This window comes from Talpa europaea, assembly GCF_964194135.1.
Source record: "Talpa europaea genome assembly, chromosome: 13".
In the NCBI taxonomy this organism is placed as follows: Eukaryota; Metazoa; Chordata; class Mammalia; order Eulipotyphla; family Talpidae; genus Talpa; species Talpa europaea.
In genome coordinates this window covers 5,386,334-5,409,246 of record NC_140080.1, presented here as the reverse complement: position 1 = coordinate 5,409,246, position 22,913 = coordinate 5,386,334, and the positions used below count along the sequence as shown (strand labels likewise).

Sequence of the window (22,913 nt, the reverse complement as noted above, 5' to 3'; positions counted from 1 at the left end):
ATGACGGCAGCGCTGAGCAGTGGGCATGGCCGGGGGCTGTCGGCCGCTGGGCTCGGGAGACCTGGAGAGGCGCCGGCGCCTGTACTCAGGACTTGCCCGGCCAGCCTGGCCCCCACCATCCTGGTGCCCGCGGCCAGCGCGGCCCATGGCAGGAGGGGAGGCCCGGCCCTCTGCGGCCCTGCATGCTGCACTCGGTTTGGAGGCCTCGTGACTTCAGGGGACTTAACTGGCCATCTTGCCAACTTCCCGCTCAGAGAAACGTTTGATCCGGAAGAAAAGTACAAGATGGACCACAGGAGGCGAGGCGTCGCGCTCATCTTCAATCACGAGCACTTCTTCTGGCGCCTCGGGCTGCCATCCCGGCGGGGCACCTGCGCGGACAGGGACAACCTCACCCGCAGGTAGCGCCCACCTCGCCCACATGGCGGGATGGTGAAGTGGGGACCGCGGGAGTGTGGGAGGAGGCCTCGCTGGGATGCTGCCTCCCTTAAAAACGTGCCTGAGTTTTTTCCTACTGGGTTGTACCCAACGCCCGGGCTTGCACTGCTGCGCACACACGTGCATAGTAGGTGGCGACTTTCCGACTTGAACCCTCCTTGTGAGGAAACCCTCTGAGGACGGGGCTGGCGGCTGGCGATCCACCCTGTCACGCTGGCCCGCGTCACCTTTGCTTGCTTTCCTTTCCCGGGAAAGAAAAGGGAATTTCTGTGTCGGGAATGTGTGTGGACTCCTTGGAGGTGGCAGCGGCGAACTGCCCCTGAGCTAACATGCGGTTTATCACCAGGCTTTCAGATCTAGGATTCGAAGTGAAATGCTTCAACGACCTCAAAGCGGAAGAAGTCCTGGAGAAAATCTACGAAGGTAGGTGCTTTCCTGTGTTTTTTCCTTTCCATCGTCCTGACAGTTGCGCTGCTGTTATCGCGTCTGTTGAGGCGGGTCCTGATCATTCACTTTTCTCATTGATTTTGCTTGTGCCTCCTGCTTCCGCGTCACCCTTAGATTTGGAGATTCTTGCAGAATGTGAAGCCGCCTCCAAAGTTCACACTTGCCTGTGACTGCAGCCCGATGCTCTAGAAGTGACGGGCGACTTTTTTCTTTTACTGAAGGTGGAAAATGTAGATGTAAATGCACACTCTGAAATGCAGTCGTGTTTTTTTTAAACATTTATTTTATTTATGCATACGAGAACTGGGGTACAGGCCAGAGGTGTGGGAGGGTGAGAGGATTCACCAGAGACAGAGCAGGGAACAGAACACGCAGACTGACTGAAACACACTGCTGTGTGTGAGGGGAGCAGCGGGTGAGTCAGGAGCCGTCTGCTGTGTCATGTGGGTCAACTCCTGACCAGGGATGGAACTTGTGGTAAAAATGCAGTCAGATTTTAATTGAGTCTCACCATACTCCAGTTTCTCACTGGCTTCTAAGTACATGACCCCTTGATTTCTTTTTTTTTTTTTTTTTTTAAAGATTTATTTATTTATTTATACAAGCACTGGGCATAGTCAGAAGCGCAGGAGGGTGAGAGAATTCACCAGAGCCAGAGCGGGGAGCAGAGCAGGCAGAAGGACCGAAGTACACTGCTGAGGGGAGCAGCGGGCGGCAGGAGAGGTCTGCGCGCCATGTGGGACCCTCCTCCGGTGGCCAGGGAGCGGCCAGGGAGCAGCCAGGATTGAACTGGCGCTGCAGAGGCCGCGGGCAGCCTTGCAACCCAGCGCTCAACCGCTGCATCACCAGGGGAGGCCCCAAGCAGTGTATTTTTTAAAAGCATGCACACAGAGAAAAGGGGGAAATGCACCCGAATAGCAACAGTTCTCTGTGAGGTGGAATCACTTGTGATTTTATTTTTTCTTCAGTGTCCAGGATGGTTGGTTGGTTTTGAGAATCACAAGTCCATCCTTCACCGCAGCACTGGCCCCTTTCACCTGAGCTGCCCACTCCCCCGTCCCCCTTGGAGGTCGCGTAGTGGTCGCACAGTCTAGACGTTTCTGTTTGATTTAGTTTATCCATTTGTTTTCTCCCTGTGCCACCTGGGTGAAATCACACGGGGCTGATGCTGTAGGACGGTTCTGAACGTGGTCTCTCTCGGCTGTCTCCCGCACACAGTAGTCCACGCTCGTAGGCCCGTGGGCAGCTGAGCCGTGGGAAGGGAACCCACCTGGGGTGCTGCTGCCGACCTTTGCTTCCCACTGTTCTGAGTGAAATGTGTCCAAGCGCTGTTTGAACCTGAGTCATCTGGATGTAGAGACGGAGTCAGCATGGTGTAAATGTCTGTTGGAAGAACTGAACGGCTGCATTCAATAATTTACACACGATGAACACATTTTGCCCTTTTCCAACCATGCACGTGGAATTGTGTTCTCCTATAAGTTGTCTCTAGCTCATCATCTTCTTTTCATTTCTCCGTGACTGCAGTGTCCACCTCTAGCCACGCGGATGCCGACTGCTTCCTGTGCGTCTTCCTGAGCCACGGCGAAGGCAACCACATCTACGCGCACAACGCTAAGATTGAGATCCCCTACCTGACCGAACTGTTCAAAGGGGACAAGTGTCAGAGCCTGGTGGGAAAACCCAAAATCTTTATCATTCAGGTGAGCCAGATGACGGTGTTCTTGCGAAGCGCACGCTGTGGCGCTCAGGAGTGAAGGCCAGTGTCAAAGGACCTTGCCCCGGCCCCTGCAGAGGCAGGTTTTGCGTCCTGGCCAACAAGGGTTGCTGGGAGTGATAATTCTTACCAGAAGGCGTGGGTCACAAAGAACCTCTGCATTTTCATTCCGTGCCTTGCCTCAGCCGGCTGTGGCCCAGCCCCGCGCTGGCGCGGAGCCACCGGGAAGACGTGTGCTGAGGAGAGCGGGGCGCGCCGGCGGGCACACGTGGCAGGAAGCGCTCTCGTTGGAGCTTGCCCCATTCTCGCCATTTCCCCGAAACCAGGATGCCGGTGCCCCTGCCCAGCTGGTGCAGCTTTCCTCACTTTGAGGGCAGGAGGTCTTTATTTGGGGTGACTTGGTAGCCTAATTGTTGGGTGTGGGAATAACGTTAGTGTTAGTACCGAGAGAAAGGCGACAAGAACTGCCTAGCCGTACCTGGCACGAGGTAACACTGCACTTCTGACGGGGGCAGACTGTGTTAGGGGCTACAAGTATCTCTGAGCCTGAATCACATCATTTGGCCCTTAAGTAGGGCTTTGGAACTGGCGCTGTTCCAGTGTGGCGCCCATGGAGGCGGGACCACATTTCACAGCCTGCCACCCAGCCATGAAGGAGGATGCTGGGGTTGGGGGGGCCGTGTTATAACAGAAAAGTCTCGGTTGACCCTGTGGCTTCGGGTGTGGACCACCGCCTGGTGGGAGACGTGAGTGGGGTGTCAGGAGATGGGTGTCTGTGTAAGGCAGAACTGAGGGACACCAATGAGGAAAGATCTGGAATGGTCTGGAGAAAACCAGGGAAACGGAGGACACGCTTGCCTCGCGGGACGGGGTGCGGACGGCCCCGTCAGGGACGGGTACCAGGAGGGACCTGTTTCCTGGTCCATCTCTCTGTGCCCGAGCCTGCGTCTGGGGAACCAGGGTTAAGTGGTGGGGCCTCGTGTGCAGGCGAGAGGTTCGGCGCCCTGCTCTGACAAGCCAGGAGTCTCACGGGGCCTCAGGGACACGCAGACGAGCCGTCCGCCAGGTCCTCTCTGGATTCGCCGCGGTCGGCGGCAGCGCTGGTCCACGGTTCCCAGGCTTCGCTCCGTGCAGCGGGCCAGTGGAGACTGAGGTCTGAAAGTCAGTCCGATGGCCCCCCAGACCGCAGTCTCCCTGCAGACGGGGCCGTGGGGCTTCTGTACCCTGGACTGCTCTGACATCAGTCAGGACTTTGTTTCTTTCCAAGCTGCCGATGCCGTAGCCCTTTCCGAACCGATAGACACACTTGCACGATGCCAGCCGAGTCTGGCCGGGCGACCGTGTGTTTCCCGGGCCGCCAGAGCACGGCGCGTGCCGGAGTGTCCCGGAGCAGAGATTGAGTTCCTTAGCGTTCTGGAGGGCAGAGCCCGGGGTCAGGGTGTTGGCTGGGTGGGTCACGCCTGCGGCCTGTCCCGGGCAGGGAGCGTGTCTGCCCTCCGGACTCTGCCCAGTGGCCAGCCTGCCCGTGTGGCCTCTTGCCTCCTTACTGCTTAGAAGCCCCGGCCCCGGGAGTCACGTGGGACACCCTGGGAGTTAGGGGACCTTGTTACCCTTTGTGCAGCGTCAGAGTGAGGAGCGCCTGAGACTTCCCGTCTTCCTGAGTGTATCAGGCACAGCCGTGGCGTCATCTCAGGCCACAGGGGGCAGTGGTGTGGGGCTGCCAGGCAAGCGGCGCCCCCGGGGAGCCCAGTCCTGAGCGCTCGGGAGCCCTGGGGCACACCCGTCCTCATTCTGAAGAAGGGGCGACGTGGGCCTCCCTTGTGGTGTGGTTCAGCCATCAGAAATTCCTTTTTTGGATTTTAATTTTATCATTAGCTAAAATACACCTTCAGACACGCAGGGTCATGAAGGTCCGCCTTAGCGGGGTGCAGAGCCCAGACAGAAGCGCAGGGCGGAGGAGGTGTTCGATCCAGACAGATCCTCAGGAAACCACTCCGTAACCATCCACAGCATTGAGAATACTTGATCTTTACAGTAAATCGTCAGGAAAACTTGCCCATCACTGCCTCCTTTGCTGCCCCTGGTGGCGATCCTTCCTCACCGACACCTGTGGGGGCTGACCCCACCCGCCGGTGTCTGCAGGCTCACCCACCCCGGTCGCCTGGGCCCTTGCTGCCTCCCGGCCCGTTAGTCTGGGAGCCCTCTTCGGTCTGCCCTTCGGTGTCCACTGCGCTCGGCTCTGTGCACGCCAGTGTTACTCTCCCTGGGTGGCTTTACAGTGCGTCCTCCCCGGGAGTCCTTCCTGGAGTCCGGAGTGGGTCTTGTCCTCCCTCGTGGCTGAGTGCCCGTCCCGGCACGCTGTGGTGAGACGTGTAAAGCCCCAGAAGCTGTGTGAAGCCAAGCACGCGGCCAGGGCGCAGCTCCACAGCCCTGCGGGGACCTGCCATGTGACGGGGGTGCCAGGCACTGCAGCGGCTTCTCCTGTCCGCAGGCGTGTCGGGGAGACAAGCATGACGTCCCCGTGTCGCCTATGGATCAAGTGGACTCCAAGCCGGTGGCCGGCACGACGGAGGTGGAGGTGGACGCGGCCTCAGTGTACACGCTGCCCGCTGGCGCCGACTTCCTCATGTGCTACTCGGTGGCAGAAGGTGGGTGCCGTCTGTGGGCTCCTGGAGGGGCGGATGCCGTGGGTGCGGACGTGAGTGACGCCTCTGGGAGATACGGCAGGTGTCCGTGATGCACCCACCCCTGGCTGCTCCTGGGTGTCTAAGGGCACCCGCCGTGCTTGGCCCCAGAGGGTCAGCAAGTGCCTTCTGGGTAGCTGAGGGCCCCCCACCACTGGACTCCACTGTTCTTTACCTTGGTACTTTTGTCCTTCAAGAACATACTGTTCCCCACAGCCTTTTGGGGTTCCTTATAGGAACCCCCTGGGTTTTCAGAACTAGAAGACTTGGGGACATGTCTCTGTCCTGGGAGTCAGGGCGGCTGGAGTGCAGGAGAAAGCCCCTTGCTCCTGGAGGCACCCCCCCCCCGCCTGTGCTCGGAGGTGCATGGGGGTGGCCTCTGGCACCCTGGCTGGTACGTGGGGGCAGAGACGTTCAGCCACATCTGTCCAGACAGGGTGTCTGCTGCTTCGGTTGTCGCCGCCAGGCGCCTCCTACAGCCACGGGGAGCCGCGGCTCCAGGGGTGAGGCAGCCCCACAACCCTACAGAATGCACCCCATTTTACATGAGGTAGTCCCCAGGGAACCTCGAGTCCCCTCAGGGATCCAGCTGTGTGTCCGGGGGCTTCTGGGAGCAGTGCGTGATCCGTGCTGGGGGGAGCGGCCCGGGGTGCCCGCGTGACGCCGTCTGTGTCCAGGCTACTACTCCCACCGGGAGACGGTCAACGGCTCGTGGTACATCCAGGACCTGTGCGCCACGCTGGCCGAGTTCGGGGCCTCCCTGGAGTTCACGGAGCTGCTGACGCTGGTCAACCGGAAGGTGTCGCGGCGCCGCGTGGACGTCTGCCAGGACCGCAGCGCCATCGGCAAGAAGCAGGTACCCTGCTTTGCCTCCATGCTCACCAAGAAGCTGCATTTCTTCCCCAAGTCTCAGTGACAGGCGCTTCCTGTCCTGTATGTGCAGACACGCGACTGTCCGCCCTGGAACCGGGGTGCGGAGCCCAGGCAGAAGCGCGGGGCGGAGGGGGTGCTAGATCTGGACGAATCCTCAGGAAATCTCTCAGTAACCATCCGCAAGCGTTTATAATGCTTGATTTTTACGGTAAATCCCAAGGTGACTTGAAATCTTTGGCGAATTTAACTTCATTTTGTGACAGTTTTTATAAATGCTTATGTGGTTCTAAATGTTTTATTAAATTTGTCTTTCATCTCCCTCAGCCTTGTGTTCTGAGCCACACGGTTGACAAATTAGCCCCTTCGTGTGCACTCAGGCCGCCTGGTGTGCCGCGGCTGTTCCAGGACAGACGCAAGGCCCAGGGAGGCCGACCGTGGGGATGGCCCAGCGCTGGCTCCGCAACAGCCGCCTGAGCTGGGGCGTTGTGTGTGGAGGTGTGAGGAGTGGGGTGGAGCTGTGCAGGGACTGCAGGGCCCCTTCCCTCCAGACACAGGACTCTGATACCCTGTGTCGCCCTCCAGTGGGGGAAGGCCTAGGGCAGCAAAGGTAAGACCTGGTGACAGGCTCAGGGGCCACAACGCAGGTGCTCGCCCCTCCCTCCAGTCTCCTTCTCTTCCTCTACCCATTTCTTTTTAAAGACACACACACGCACGCACACACACACACACACACACACACACACACACACACACGGTATACTCTGGGGAGCAGCAGGCGCAAGAGAGTGCGCGCCATGCAGGCCCCTTCTTCGGTGGCCGGGGAGCAGCTGGGGATTGAACCGGCACCGCACGGGCAGCTTCGCAAGCCCGCGCTCAACCGCTGCGCCACCGCTGCAGCCATACCCATTTCCTGTCTTGGATCCTTTCTCTTCTCCCGTCACTCTGTGTCTGCTCCCTCTTCTGTCTTGTGCTGCTCCCCCTACGTCGTCTGTGTCCTTTTTCCTTCCCCCAGACCTTCATTGAGATGTCAGAGCTCCTGTGTTTTGCAGGCAGATTTTATTAACCAAAAAGACTGTAGAAACACTCACATGGCCCCTCAGGAGTCTAGAAGTTGCAAAATGCACACACTACAGAGAGACGCCGCCACTTCCAAAGCATGGAAGAGCCTTTCACGGAGGGGCTCCTCACCGTGCCTTTGCAGACGCCGGGCGCTGCAGCTGCTCCAGGGCCGCCTTGGCCTGTTGGGGGAAACAGACGGGACCTACATCAAAACACAAAATGTCTCCAGTGTGAGAATTTCCCTGTAATACAAACCTCACATTTTTCCAACAGTGCCTCAGTAAACATTTTAGTCTTTTCATGTGTAATTTTTTATTGCAAATTTAACTCCAGCATTCTTTAAATTTGAGGGCCAGGTCACTGAAAAGGCACAGGTAACACCACCTTGACAATTGCCAGCTATAAAATAAAAGATCACGTGGTGAGTTCCAGAGTTAGCTGTTGAGAAATCACCATCTGGACAAAGTTTATGGCCCCTTGGAGGCCACAGATAAGAGCTGCTGATGCGGAAGTGCTGGAGAGTCCAACTCTGGGGTTCAGACTGATTTCCCCAGTTCCCAGCAGTGTATGCCTGAGTAAGAAACATCTGGTACCTGTAGCCTCACTCAAAAGATGGGAAAGTGGAGGAGGAGGAGTATATGGCCATCTCTTTTTCAGGAGACACACGGTGCTTTAGAGAGTCTGAGACGTCAGAAGGATCACTTCTGAGTCCTGTTCTCAATCGTCACAGGTACGCAGCTAAGCCTGAGAGTGCACTTTTTTCTCAAACAATGAGATTTTTAGTAAAAACTTTCAGTCACTGAAGACATTTTCACATTACACTTGAAGCACAGCCCCCTGGAGAAGGTTAACATAAACCCAGGCGATGAAATATGTGTCAGAGTGGGCCACTGTTTTGCTCCCAGAAAGGAGACGACGTAGATGAGGAGAAAGGAGGGAAGGGACTCGAGGAGGGAAGCTGGTCCTGCGCAGGACGAAGACCTGACCTGTGGGCACAGCCACCACCTGCATGTCCCTGACAGGAAGGTCTGACCCCCAAGGTGACGGCCGAGTAAGACGCCCATGCACAGCAGGTACCTTAGCGAGATCTTCCTTTAACTTGTTGTACTGCACCACGTCAAAGTGCTGTTTCTTTGCTTTCTTATGGAAGAAGTGAAGAAACTGCCTATTCTTAACAGCCGAGTACACATAATCCTAAAAAAAATAAAAAGTACAACATGAGGCTCGCCCCGGAGAGACGTGGGCAGACATTTGCAGTGGCCACCACAGCAAAGCATCAGGGGAAGACGAGGAAGACCTTTAGTCTTGTTTGCCATCAGCTGCTCCCCTTAGGATCGGGCACACAAGGAGAGACGGGAAAGGGCAGGTTTTGGTAAAATCACCAGGACCTAACTTAAAGCTAAGCTACTTGTTCTTTCTGGACTGCAGGTCCAATTTCATTTGCTCACAAGGGCACAGAGAACATCCATTTTGTGTGTTTATCTCCCTGGAGGAGCTCCTGAGCGGTGCTGTTTCCCTCCAGGTGTTTTAGTTTGTCTGCTTCACAAAAAGCCCCACCCAGCCTTGTAAAACCAAAAATGTATCAGAAACCCAGACGGTAATTGAGGAAGTAAAAGGTCTCACTGCCCATGACTTGACTCGCGGGAGAATTTCTTTGCAAAAGGTGGACTCACCTGACGGGTGACGAGGAAGTATGCAAAGAAGACCATGGAGTTGGCGAAGGTGAGGAAGTAGGTGACGGGCTCCATGAGGTCCCAGGAGTACACCCACCAGGTGAGCCAGGCCAGCGCGCCGCCCTGCACCGACAGCAGCGCCAGCCCCGCCCACAGCAGCCCGCTGGCCTGCGCTTCCGAGCGGGCCTCGATCCTGGCTTTCACCTGCCACGACAGGAATCCGTTGAAGGCCGCGGACTTTAAAGGAAACATTGCAGCAAAGTACTGCACGTCTGATTTGGGAAAAAACACCGTATAAAGCATACAGTAAGGGCTCTTACCTCCTGATGAGTTCCTTCATCAGTTTCTACTTAAAAATGTAATAACGTGTTTGTGGGTGAAAAGCGCTCTTAGTCTAGAAGGTTCAACTCTGACGCAAAGTCAACAGTCCTGCTCTGAAACCTGCCTGAAAGCTCAGCCGGTGCTGGGGGCCGCCCCCCCGACCCCCACCCAGCCGCATCCCTCAGCGTCGAGGCCAGAAACCAGCCCTGACAGCCATCCAGCTGTCCCGCAGCTGTGACGGGGCAGGGCTCCTGCACGGAGCTGGGGTCTTTCAAGGACACGCTGTCAGTGAAGCAAGTGGGTGCTGTGTGCACCTGCGCACTCCCAACAGGGGCCCATGCCTGCGCTGTGGCCCACAGCCGTGGGGTAGGGTCGCGGGATGGGTGGGGACGGGTTTCCATCGGGCCTCTTCAGATTTTTCACGTTTTAATATTGGTAAATATAAATGACCAGTTTTTAGAGCATAAAAAGCCCGTGCACCATCCAACAACCAGGAAGGCCCCCTCTGCCGGCCCGCCCCGACTGCCTTCAGAGGTAACTGCTCTGTACGTGGAACCATCTGCCCACAAAGATACGCCAAGTGGGACCACAGCCTAAAAAGCGGCAGTTCTTCACCTGGAACAGACTCCCTCTTTTCCCCCCAGAAGTTACTTCTTCCCCCACCAACCTGCTCCCCCAGCCAGGCAGCCCTCGCAGACCCCCAGCTGAGTCCGCAAGGCAGGCCCGGGCCTGAGCTCTGGCGCCTGGGGAGGCACTTTGCCGGCACACGGTGACAGCGACCTGGGCACTCGCTGAGGGCGAAAGGCAACAAGGGGCCACGTGAAGGACGTGGGCAAAGGTCACGTGGAGAGCACGCTGGCCGTTAGGTCCTACTTCCAAGCAGACTGAGGTGTGATGCGTCCTTCCTCACCTGCTCCAGGGGCTGCAGCTGGGCCTTCAGGTGGCTGATCGTGCGCAGCAAATGGTGCTCTCTCTTTTTCTGAAGCTCTTCCAAGTGCAAGGCCGTGAACAGTCTGTGAACCAGGGACTTCACGCGCTCCGTCTCAGCAGTGGGCTCCCCCCTCGGCGGCTCTGAGGAAGGACACGGGGGGCACCAGGTGGTCACCACTCCGTCCTGCGGGGGCGCCCAGTGCTGCCCGCTGAGGGGCCCGCGAGACAGGCCGGGGGATCCCACTCATCCCTGTCCTGGAGGCAGTCTGAGGTTACCGAACGCGTTCGTTGTTTTCCTTGAACAGGGCGTTTAGGAAACTTGAACGAGAGAAGCAAGCTGAAGCCAAAGCAAGCAGGGGAACAAAACTGGAGCACGTCAGTGACGCCAGGGGTGTAAAATCAATGAGACCAAAAAGTTGGTTCTTTGAAAAGATCAAATACATGGTAGGCTCCACTCAGGGTCGCTGAGAAAGACAATGAGACAGTGACAGGGTGGTTCCCAGGAAAAGGGGAGCCCCCCCCAACCCCGGTCTGCAAATCAGCAACGTGATCCCAGCCCCGGGATCGGCGGGCACAGTCACAGCAGGGACAGCAGCAGGGCCGTCTCTGCAGACTGACCGAAATAACTGCCCAGAAACAAAATTCCCAGACGCCTCGGGAATTAGACCGAGATGGGGCGATCACGCACTAACACAAGTCAATGACTGCGCGTGGGATCCCCAGCCTCCCTCGTTCCCGGGGATACTGCCTTGGGGCCCCGAGTTTCGGCTTGTCAGCTAGGTGTAGGCTCCTGCCGGGCGCCTGTCACCACGGACAAAAGTGCTGGTGTGAGGAACTCACTGGGAATCCAGTGTGGGCCGAGAAGGGCAGGCAGATCCTAGCGCAGACATCACTGGCTTTGACCAGCTGGAACCCTGGAGGCCCCCAGGCAACAGCCCCTGGGCAGGCGAGGGGTCATCAGGCAGTGGGGGACAGTGCAGGCAGCGGCTTGGGGGGGTCAGAGGCTTCTGAGAGCAGGGAAGCAAGGAATAAGGGCCGCTCCAGAGAGAAGGACACCGCTTTCCACAGGGGGTGAATCCAATGCCCCGGGGCCTGGGGCAATGGATGACCCTGGACAAGGGCAGTGAAGGATGCTACGATGAGGGCCGGGACAGACGCTGCGTTCTGGGCACTGAGACAGGGAGACACTGAGAACTGTCCAATCACCGAGGGGCTGGCGGCGCTTGAGCATCATCAGGGACAGAAGGTCCGTGTTCCCTGAGATGGCTCCGCGGCGCTTCCTCGCCTCTCCCTGGCCTGCTTCCCCGGCCTGGGAATCCCGCTTGCTTTCTGCTCCCGCTCTCCTTAATAAACTGTTTCTTTCTCTAAACAAATCTGCCTCTTTGCTTTCTTGCCCGCACATCGGCGAAGTTCGTGCTGCGGCTTCAGGAGACACCAACCCGTGGGGGGCCAGCGCTGGGGCTCAGCGCTGCAGCTTCCACCCCAGGGACTGCTCCCCAGGGGTGGACCCGCCCTGTGTACCTGCCCCGCCCCGGCCCTCTGGGCTCACACCCGGGAGACTGCCTTGGCCGGGCTGCACGGTGCTTCCTTCCGGTGTCGCCCTCTAGGCGCCTCACCCTCCACGTGGGCTTTGCGAGATCTTTCCTCATCCCCTGCGCTCCCAAGGCTGCCGCCCCGCAAGGCTAAGCGACAGCGGTGCCACCAACACACCAGTGGCATCCGGCACCACCCACACACCCGCTGGATCAGCACCCACGGATGGAGCCGCGCTCGCGAGACCTCTAGGAGGGAACCTGCACGCGACTCAGCTTCCAGGCCTGCCTCGGTTACCCAGCGACGTGCGGGGAGCTCGCAGGCCCCAGAGTGAGGGGTCACGACGTCTACACAGAGCACTCGAGGCAGAGCCTGCTGGGCACCGGCTGCTGGCCCTGGACAGCCCCGCGTGGGAAGCCTGCGCGGCGCCGCCAGCCGCCCACTGACATGACCCGCACGCCCGTGGGGCCGGCGGAGGTGGCTGTGCCGCGCGCCCCTTACCTTGCGGGGGACACCGTACGTCGTATGCTATTTTGTTGATGACGAGTTTAAAATCATTCCTTAGCAAAATGTCCATCAAGGTTGAAGCTGGAATTAAACTGCCATCTGGAAGAGGAAACAAAAGGCAAAAAAAAAAAAAAATTCAAGCTCTTGTTTAAGAGCAAAAGCCATTTTCCAACATACGGGAAAAACTCTCGGCCAGGTTTTTACACAGTGCCGGGTAAATGCCCTTTGGGGGCCTCCCCCACACCCGACAGTGTCCTCCTACACTGGACCAGGCTCCCTCACAGCCTCCGGCAGCTCGGCCGGCGTCACTGTGCCCTGACACCTGCCATCCGGCCCGCCTGCTGCTTTCCGTGCCCCTGCCTTTCTGTCAGGCCCCGCCTCAGCGCCTGCCGACACCCTTCCGCCCGGCGCAGGCCATTTCTGCCCTCCCAGCCGCATCCCTGACTACGTGCAGGCACCAAGGTGACGACGTTGTTCTAAGCCTGCCTTTCTCTTACTTGTGATTACTGAAGTGATGGATCTGCGCTAAACACGTGGACGGCAACAACCAAGCGCCACCTCTCGAGGCTCCCTCCCTTTCCGCTGGGGAGGGATGAAGAGAGAACTGTGGGGCGGGGGTGGGGGTGGCGGGGCGAGCCGGCCTGTGAGCAGTCTAGTGCAGGCCAGGGAGGCGGAGACATCCCCGTAGTAGTTCAAGTGTCTTTACAACATTTAGGAACAAATGAAAACCTCTTACAAAATTCTAACCTAGGGCCTCCCTGGTGGCGCAAAGGGTTAAGCACCGCACTATGAAGCAATCTTCAGCCTCTGCAGCATGAGTTCGATCCCCAGCCAGGGAGCTACCCACATGGTGCAGCAGACCTCTCCTGACTCGCCTGCTGCTCCCCTCAGCAGTGTATTTCAGTAGCTCTGCCTTTTCTGTTCCTGCCTCTGTCTCTGGTGAATCCTCTCACCCCCCGCACCTCTGGCCTGCGCCCCAGCTCTTGTATGCATAAATGAATCTTTAAAAAAAATTTTCTAACCTAGGCGGGCTCTACCCAGCTTCTCATCTGGGCTGCCTGCTGTTTCCATATTTCCGCACTCACTGCAGCCCTGCTGTGAAGAAAGCAAACTCTCCGGATGCAAGCGCAGGGTGCAGCTGGGCAGCGGTCTGTCTAGCTCACGCCTTCTGACGTCCAAGCGCATCTGCGGGCTCAGATCCCGCCTGGCCTGGCCGCCGTGTGACGGGGGCACAGTCAGTGGCCGCTGCGGCCGCGGCCTCCCTGCTGGCTGCTCTCCAGAGGGCTCTCCTTCCAGCAAGTCAAGTCTGCACCTGGCCCGTGCCTACGATCGGGCTGTTTGGATTCCTGCTCATCAGCTGGGGTGAGATCATTTTCCCAAGAATTGCCAAATAATTCCACCTACTCTATGGGCAAAACCGTGACAAGCTGAGGAGATTCTTTTCAAGCCCAAATTAAAAGCAGACAAATCCCACCCACAGTCTCTTTATACCGAGATCAGCAACACACCCATCGTTTTATCTGACTTTGCAGGTGTCATTAAAAACCTACAGTTAAGTGATTTCCAACCAGGCCTGTGTACACACCCACACGTGTGCACACGCGTTACCCTTTCCACGCACGTGTCAACAGCAAAAGGCTGAGCTGAGACACTCTGAAGGAGGCTAAAGACATCGTGTGACTGTGCCCGTGTTCCCGGCCAGGGCTGATTTATCAGCTCCGACTGGGTGTTTCCACTCAGTCCACAGAGTCCCCGCGAGAGTCTGACTGTTCTCCTGAGCTTTAGGTTTCAAAGCTACTCAAATGATTTCTGGAAATGAGCTCCGGTGATGGTTTAAGCCTCTCATTTCATGCACTTCACAAGCACTTCTCTGGCACCCGGCAGGCGGCCTGCCCAGGGCCCTCCGGAACCGGGTCTGTGTCCGGCTCCCGGAACCGGGTCTGTGTCCGGCTCCCGGAGGCTCAGGCCGGCCCGCAGACACCCAGTGCTTCGGGGCTGGGGGGTCCCTAGGTCAGGCAGGAAGCGCGAGGCCACCGTGGCATGTGACAGAAGGGCTGACCCAAGACGTCCAGGCCAGGCTGCAAGACGGGTCACTGTGGCAGGCGGGTTATTGGGAGCTAAGGTCCCTTCGAGCCCTGCGCTTTTAGAGGAATTTTAACTCCGTGAAAGAATGAAAATTGGGAAGTTTCACCCAGAAATCAGGTTTTTATCAGAAATCACCTTTCTATTGGCGAAATCTGTACACGGCAGGGCCAACGTCTAACCCCAGAGCATCGGGTCATGAGTGTATGTGTCACCCCGCCTGTCGCGTGAGCCCCTCCGCTCTCCCCGGAGCCCCCGCCCCACCCCGTTCCTCCGCCCAGAACATCGGTGCCCTCATTCTGCACCACTGGCTTCAGAATCCACAGGCACGTAGAGTCTCCGTGGGTCTATACTGAAATCTCTTCTTCTCCTACGAATCTGCCTGATCTTCATTTGCTCAGTCAGCTGAGAAGAAGCCAGGGGTGCTGGGGGGATGTCCCCCCACCCTTAAAAGGCCACAGGACTGAAAACCTTGTTCTCTGACCTAGTTTTCCCAGGAAGAAAGCTTCCCTTCCAGTTTCAATCCGAGATCCTTTCAATTACCTCCCCGAGCCTGCACCCCCTCCCCGCACAGGCCCTCTCAGCATGTGGAGTCTGGGCCCCGTGGGGCCGGGCCCTCCCTCCGTCCACATAGCCGGCTCCCTGCAGGGCCTGCTTCCAGCCCAGCGAGCACCTGCCCCAGCTCACACTCAGGGATGCGCGCCTCGCTGGCCACGCTGTGTCTTTATGTAAGCACCGAGAAGGCGCCGGGTTTGAGCGCTGGGCGTCTACCTCGGGCGTCTACACCGCTGTCCCGGCTCAGGGGAGGTGCTCAGTGAATATCTAGATGTTTACGAAATAAATCCTGTAGCCGTCATTTTTCCAACTTGTCTCTCCCTTAATTGGTTGTCATCTTGGAAAGCAGAGTATGTCCTGGAGCAGTAATCAGTAGCTTCTGCATGAGCTGACTCTAAGCATGTCACACTCCAGTGACATAACCGGGGCAACTTACTCGTTTCTCTACCTTGGCAGTCTCTGTATGAGGGGTTAGGATAAAAGATCTGTTATTCTGTTTTGAGCTCTGTGAGTCCAACACCATTTCAGACCGTGAGGACGTGAAAGCCGCCTCCTAAATTTAAAATGTCTAAATCGCTACCTCTTGGTGGTATTTCAATATACACTTTGGGGCCTCCCCGGTGGCGCAGCGGTTGAGCGCCGGGTTGCGAAGCTGCCCGCGGCCTCTGCAGCTCCGGTTCGATCCCCGGCTGCTCCCTGGCCACGGGAGGAGGGTCCCACATGGCGCGCAGACCTCTCCTGCCGCCCGCTGCTCCCCTCAGCAGTGTACTTCGGTCCTTCTGCCTGCTCTGCTCCCTGCTCTGGCTCTGGTGAATTCTCTCACCCTCCCGCGCTTCTGACTGTACCCAGAGCTTGTATAAATAAATAAATAAATCGTTTAAAAAAAAACATTTAAAAAAATAAATAAATACACACTTTTTTGGAAACTTATTCTGTCTAAACTTATTCTGTCTAGAGTATAACGGCTTTATAACAGACATAAACGAACTAGTTATATATCATAATTATTCACTGGCTATTTTAATCGGCGAAACTGCGCTTTGTTTTCTATGATTCATGTTTTGCTGAAAATGTGCATTAAAATTTTCTCAAAACCTTTCAGGCTAAGTTTATGAAATCCATCACCGGAACCTGCCCTACCCTTATTTCATTAACTCTGTGTTCAATGGTTGATTATTAAATATATTATTGATGCACAATAAGGAAGGTCTCAGTCAAGGCAACCGTCACTGGCCCATGGATGAAAGCCTCAGCTCCTTCCGGGGAGGCTCAGGAAACACGGGTGAGGAGAGAGAGGACGCCCGCGCGGCCCGAGCCGCGGTACCTGTGGAGCAGATGGCCGCACTCCGCACTCCCCTGTCCTCGTCCTGCAGGTCCTGGAGGAAGGAGCCCACCGTGGCGGACATGGGCTTGACCACGAACCGGCAGCGCTCCCTCCGGGAGGGCAGGGTGAGCGTGAGCAGGGGCAGGCCGTGCCTGTAGCTGACCGTCACTTCTGCGGGAAAGAGAGCGCCCAGAGGGGGCTGTGACTTCACACGAGGAACATTCGGGAAGGGATGCCTGAACTGGACCCGGGCCTGAGATCTCCCAGTGGGGGACCGCCCCGGGCCTGCGCCTGCCGCCTGCTGCACCCGGGGACACGGGCCTCCCTCCCGCGCTCTGCCGGACGCCCCTCGGGGACCCCACACGGCTCCGCGGCCTCCCACTGGGGTCTGAGGGCAGACGCGGCTTCTAAAGCATCTGGAAGTGCCCTGACTGCGGGGTGAGGGTTGCCAGAAGACAGAAGGGGGGAAGTGAGCCCCGGGGCCCCTCACTGGGCGCCTGGCTGGAGGAAGGACTCGCAGGCTCACCGTCAGGGGGGGGCGCCCCGCTGCTGACAAGACGAGGCCGGGGGTGGTTCCGACTCGGGCCCAGCGCGGCACACAGAACCTGCGAGAAGATGATTTTTTTCTTTTAGAAAGAGCAGGAAACTCGAAGTAAGTATCTTGACCAGAAGATTCCTCCTAGCCTCCCAGGGAGACTCAGGTTCCTCCAGGTTCCCGGGCCGGGAGGAGCCCTTCCTGCTGCTCTGACCCCTGCGGACGGCCTGTGCATCCCGCATTGGGTTTTCCTTTTGGCAACAATCTAAAATAAATGGCCCTCCCTGGTGGCGCAGGGTTTAAAGGCAGCACTATCCAGCTATTGCCAGTCACTCCGACAGCTTAGAGGACGTTGGCAGCACCAGTTTGATGGCCGGCCAGGGAAATACCCACATGGCACGGCAGACCTCTCCCGCCTCGCCCGCTGCTCCCCTCAGCAGTGTACTTCGGTCCGTCTGCCTGTTCTGCTCCCCGCTCTGTCTCTGGTGAATCCTCTCACCCCCTGCACCTCTGGCCTGTACCCCAGTACTTGTATAAATAAATAAATCTTGGGGGGAAAAAAGAAATTGCATTTAAAAAAATATTTCATGTAATGATCCTCCATCTATTAAGGTCAAGTGTAAAAATATCGGGGTTTTATAAAGCCCCCCTCTACTGCCCCATACTCCTCCCCAAAGGGAGCCCCTGCAGAAACCCCCCTGGCCCACCTCCCGTCAGCCTAAGCGCCTCACTGGGTGCCCTTGCCTTGGGTCTGACCAATTTCCTCACCCCCCAGGACTCCCAGGGAGTAACTGACCCCCCCAGTTACTCTGCCTTCCATAAAAATCCCAGTAGGTCAGTGCCCAAGAGCACCCTGCCCCTCGGCATCTCCCTCCCCGCCCGTCCCAGCAGTCCTGGGCGACAGGCCCCACTTCTTGTGTTGGCAGGTGAGTCCACGCTCCCCGAGCGGCAAAGCCCTCCAGGCAGAGCCCCCCGCTGCTCTCTAACAGGCGTCCTGAGTCATTTTCTCTGGAACCATCATCCCCCGCTTGTTTCCCTGCTCTGCCTCCCGGTCACACCTCGATGCCTGCAGGGGCACAGCTCCCAGGGGCGCGGCACAGACTGTTCTGTCCTCCTCGGCACAGGTCAGTGGCCCCCAGGCAGGCCCGTACCCCACGGCCGGCACGCCGGGCCCAGGCTAGTGCGCCCCACCTTCCTTCCCGCTCAGCTGCGCCAGCGCAGGGCCCGTCACAGGCCGGGACGTGCTGGAGCCCCGCAGCTGGCAGCAGCGGCCCGTGGCCCTAACCCAGTGATTCACGTCCTGCTTCACTGATGCCCTATGTGTTTTGAGGGGACGCCCGCTCGCAACCCTGTGATGATTTACAGTAGAGAGGGCGCCCTCCGGGCGTGTGACCGCACCACGCCCACCGCGGAGGCCACAGTCCCGCACCCGCGTCCACGGCGGGCACCCCCCCCCCGCCCCACTGCTTGGGATTTATCTGACCCTTTCCCTGCTTTTTAAGCGACATTTTCAGATGAGTTTTAGTTTCACAGCACGGCTGGGCAGAGCACAGAACTCTCATGAGCCCCTTGGCAGCCCCAGGCCCGACAGCTCCCCGGAGAGGGGCGCTTGTCGCCATCCAAGAGCCCCCAGGGCGCAGCTGCCGACGCTGGGCTCTCCCCCGCGTGTCCCGGGGGGTCTGACACAGGCCTGAGGCCCGGGGGAGCCGCCGATGCTGCTTCCAGAATTCGACCAAGGAGGGGGGTCTGCGAAAAAAGAGCAAGCGGCAGAAGCGGCTCCACACCCTGAGACCAGGCACAGGCAGGCGTCAGGCACAGGGATCTGAACTAGAGGAAAACACCAGAAGCTTCCGGTACAGACAGAGCTCAGGGAAGTGCACGCACAGCGCGAGGTCCCTGTCGGGGTGTGACTTGCTAGTCACGGATTTCTCAGTCCAGAGCCTGCAGGCGCTACTGGCGCCATGGCCGGGAACAGGCCAGGCCGGTCTCTATGCACCTTCCTTCCTCTCGAGACCATGCGAGACCACGCGCTCACCGAGACGAAGACAGGAAGGGGGAGAGCAGGGAAGGAAGATCGGAGGAAATCCCCGGTGATCTGCGAGCACCGTCACCTCGGGGTCCTGCCGGGAGCCAGGGCGGGGTGGGCTGGGCCTGGGGCCACGGAGGGGGCTGAGCTGCTCAGCGCGGAGGCCGCCGTGTGCTCTGTGTCCGTGGCGTGGGGCCTGCGCGCCTCTTGCCCCGTCCGGATCGTGAAGAAAAACTGAGCCGTGAGGAGCCAGCAGCCTGGAGACCTCGCTGAGGTGACTGCCCGGCGCCGGCTGGACACCCCCGACTCCGCGAGGCTGACTGCAAGCCTGCATCTCGGGTTAGGCGCGCCCCTCGACAGAACTTCCGTGGAGCTGTCGGGTTTTCTGTTTGGTTTCATTTTTGTGCAGAGACGCAAAGAGACACCCCGAAAGCTGGGGGAGCCGCGCGAGGCACCGCAGGGTGGAACACTCAGGAAGCCTGAGGCTCGCTTCAAAGAAAACGGGGTCGCGGAGGCTTCCCCGTGGATGCCACCCACACCCCGAGAACCCACGTGGGGCGGGAGATAAAGACGAGGCCCACGACGTGCAGTACCAGTACTGCAGCGTCCACACGGCCTTCTGTGGGGACAGCAGCGCGCCGGCTCCAGAAATGCCAGCTGTGCCCGCAAGCTGACGGCTTTTTCCCTCCAGGACCTCGACGCGCCTCCCCCGACACCCGCGCTCCACGACTCGCCTCCTCCAGGGCCGACACCGCGAGGCTAGCCCGGACAGTTCAGATTCTCTCCCGCCCTCCTGTCCCCGGGGTTCGGCAGATCGAGCTTCACTTTTCCTGGCACCTCCTCCGCCTACGGACTCCTCTGAGGAGGAGGCTCGGGAGCGGAGTTGGAGTCCACGCAGGCTGGGGTGTCCCCGAGTCGGGGGTCCCGTGGAAGGAGGCCGGCCGGGAGGCGGCGGGAGGCATCTCAGCAGCACGGGGACCCCGTGGCGCCGGCGCTTTGCGTGGGCCGCGCCTGTCGTGGGGCTGGGGGGGGACGAGCTTCTGTCTGGTCTCCAGAGTTCAGGTCATCTCGGCCTCCCTCGAGGCTGGCCGGGCTCCCAGCTCTGCAAGTGGACGCTCCGGCAGCACGTCCACCTCCCCAGGACGGGGGCGCCGGCCGGCTGGGCGTGACCGGCCCCGACTCCCCATTCCCTGTCCTTACTTAACACTCCCGGGCTCGTTTCAAGGCAGGCGCCGGCCACGGCGCATTAGCGGAGCATGTTGGCACTCAGGGTCCCGGGCACACTCGCAACAGGAGCGTCGATCGAGGGCCAGGGACACGTGCCCTGCGACGCGGCCACCACAGGGCGCGCCCCACGGCTGCGGGTGTGGAGCCACAGACATTGCCGTGGTTGCGGGCCGGCGTGCGGGGGGACTGGGCTCGCCGCCATCATGCAGTGTCTCTGGAGGGGGACTGGGGTGCGGCAGCCCAGCCCAGGGGCCCGCCCGGAGGAGGCGCAGAACCTGCTGTCAGCGCCGGGGTGGGGCGAGGCGGACGGCACGCGGGGATGTGGGCCAGTTTGGTGGTTGTAGCAAAAACAAGGCAGGAGGGAGGAGCCACGTGCACGGGAGGAAACCAGAGTGACGCAGTGTTGGGATGAAAGTGAAAGTGCTGGTGTGAATTCTTGGTTTTCGTCCGTACAAATGTAAACAAGATCAACAAAATAGAAAGAAAACTTTGAAATATGAAAATGTTTCCTGCGCATGATTTTTATGTATTTATAGTTTGACATTTACATGTAACGTGGACATCCACGGTGATGCGTGCTCTGATCTCCTGCCCGCGCCCACGAGCGTGTGCGCTGCCGCCCTCTGAGGGGGCCTGTGAGCAGCACAGTCTGTACTTCCAGAAGGAAGCAGCTGTCCATGACGGTTGTCTCAGTGGTCTGTCCTGATAGAATTTGATCTTTAAAATAAGTTCGATAGGGCCTCCCTGGTGGCACAAGGGGTTAAGCACCGTACTATGAAGCTGTTGCCACCCTCTGCAGCACGAGTTTGATCCCTGGCCGGCCAGGGAGCATCCCACAGGGCACAGCAGGCCTCTCCTGACTCGCCCGCTGCTCCCCTCAGCAGTGTATTTCAGTCAGTCTGCCTGTTCTGTTTCCTGCTCTCTCTCTGGTGAATCCTCTCAACCCCCACATCTCTGGCCTGTACCCCAGCTCTTGTATCCATAAATAAATAAATCTTTAAAAAATAAGTACTGATAGTAACGGATTATAACCCACTGAGGAGTATATAAAACCATGAGTCCTTTCCATGTAACTAAATGGATAAATTTAAACTTCGATCGGGGACAAGATATTTGCTTGGTTTAACATGACTCCACGCGAAAGGCAGACAACCCTCCAATGGTGCGGGCAGAGCACACGAGCCGTGGTGGTGGGGGAGCGCCGGGCACGGCCCTGGTGGGACACTCCTGACGGTGACGTGTGACCCAAACCAAACCACAAGGACCCCGATGAGCCCAGACCCGGTCAATGGGACACTGGTCTCTCCGAGACCGCAAATCGTGAAGGCCAAGGGGACGGCTTCCGCTCCCGCTGGGGGGAGAGGGGCCGGGCAAGAGCTGTGACCCCGGCTTTCTGCACTGAGGAGCGTGACCGGGAAGTGGGATCTCGGAACTAGATCCCAGTCATTTATCAGCGTCGTTTTCCGATTTTGATGGTTAAGTTGGAAGCTGTTCCTGTGTCTGAGGGGAAACCCCAGCAACTTTTTGGTAGGCAAGAAACAAACATTCCGACAACTGCAAACTGCATTCACAACTTGTCTGTAAGCCTCAGATTACTCTGCAATGAACAACTCAGATGAACCTAACATTGCTCTGTGCAGACAAAAGCACCCTTTCGGGGCCTCCCCGGTGGCGCAGGCAGTTGAGCACTGTGCTGTGAAGCTGCCCGCAGCCTCTGCAGCGCGGGTTTGATTCCCAGCCGGCTGGGGAGCTACCCACATGGTGCGGCAGACCTCTCCTGCTGGGCCCGCTGCTCCCCTCAGCAGTGTATTTCGTCAGTCTGCCTGTTCTGTTCCCTGCTCTGTCTCTGGTGACTCCTCTCACCCTCCCGTGCATCTGGCCTGTACCCCGGTTCTTGTATAAATAAATAAGTCTTTTTAATAAAAAGCGCCCTTTCACAAGGGCTCAAACATTCAATATAACTTCCTGCATGCCAACAGGAAATGAGTTACTTGAACGGAACGCTGGAAAACAAGGGGAAAGAGAGGCAGGATCAAGACTGGCATGGCCTGAACACAGCTCTCTCTGGCGTGATGTGTGGGCGACGCTGACTCAGAGGAAGACTAGTTGTTTTCTGAACAGAGATTACAGTCTTTGAAACCACCTGCAAGCACAGCACAATCTTCTGACACATTAGGAAAGCTTGAAAGAGAAACTGTTGTGCTTTCCTGCTAAGAGCCCTTCCTTTGAGGCGTATCATTAACCATCTGATCAACTGATGCGCACTCACCACTCTGCAGAGCCGACCACGGCCACACAGACAGACTCACAGACTCTGCCGAGCTCGCACGGCCCACGCATCGAGGAGTCCACGCGTCGAGGAGTCCACGCCAATGTAGCCAGGGCTCCCGTCCCAGGGCAGCTCGTGTGTAAATCAGGTCACCGGCCACTCGGATTGGAGCAGCACTGCCTCTCTCGGATGTCAACAATCTTAAATTGTTTTCAGAATGAAAATCTAGCAGAATGTAGCAGTAACCTCCCTCACCACATTTAACTAAACTAAAAACAACACATCAGGGGGTGACAGACAGAAAAATTCAGTTTTATTTTTTATTTCATAGTTTTTATCTCCTTAAAATAACAGTAAGAGCAGCCACTTTTTGTGACACAACCTGAAATTCCAGATGCACGAGGAAAATGTCCAGTGTCAAGAAGTGGCAAGTCCAGCTCAGCTGAAAAGGAAAAAGCTACCGCGAGATTCTAAAAGGGGGGACTCCTTGAGGTGTGGTGGCAGGATGCTAGGCGCAGCGGACAAATGTGAGCACTTGCTATTAAATTTTCAGTGGACACACGCGCCGTACACGGACACTGCCAGCACGTGTAAATACACGCCTCTCCAGGACAGGCTGGGCCGCGCCACACGGGGTCTCCAGGTCTCCATCAATAGCAGGTGCCAGGGCCCGTGTGTGCCCCAGCGAGCACTCGGTCACCACCGCGCATGCA

The 22,913-nt window shown here is 58.0% G+C and overlaps 2 protein-coding genes across 2 annotated transcripts; one reads left to right on the top strand and one right to left on the bottom strand.

The window, feature by feature from the left end:
• Nucleotides 1-6,202, top strand: CASP6 (caspase 6; the record flags this gene model as incomplete). Its single annotated transcript, XM_084251990.1, has 5 exons — nucleotides 1-401; nucleotides 785-861; nucleotides 2,413-2,588; nucleotides 5,094-5,250; nucleotides 5,964-6,202. 5 exons carry the CDS (start codon nucleotides 1-3, stop codon nucleotides 6,200-6,202), a joined length of 1,050 nt encoding a protein of 349 aa, XP_084108116.1.
• Nucleotides 6,203-7,343: 1,141 nt separating this feature from the next.
• On the bottom strand, nucleotides 7,344-18,641 carry MCUB (mitochondrial calcium uniporter dominant negative subunit beta; the record flags this gene model as incomplete). Its single annotated transcript, XM_084251989.1, has 9 exons — nucleotides 7,344-7,397; nucleotides 8,296-8,412; nucleotides 8,892-9,095; nucleotides 10,123-10,283; nucleotides 12,177-12,281; nucleotides 16,144-16,314; nucleotides 17,870-17,958; nucleotides 18,369-18,424; nucleotides 18,633-18,641. The coding sequence occupies 9 exons, from the start codon at nucleotides 18,639-18,641 to the stop codon at nucleotides 7,344-7,346; spliced, it is 966 nt and encodes a 321-aa protein (XP_084108115.1).
• Nucleotides 18,642-22,913: the final 4,272 nt, after the last annotated feature.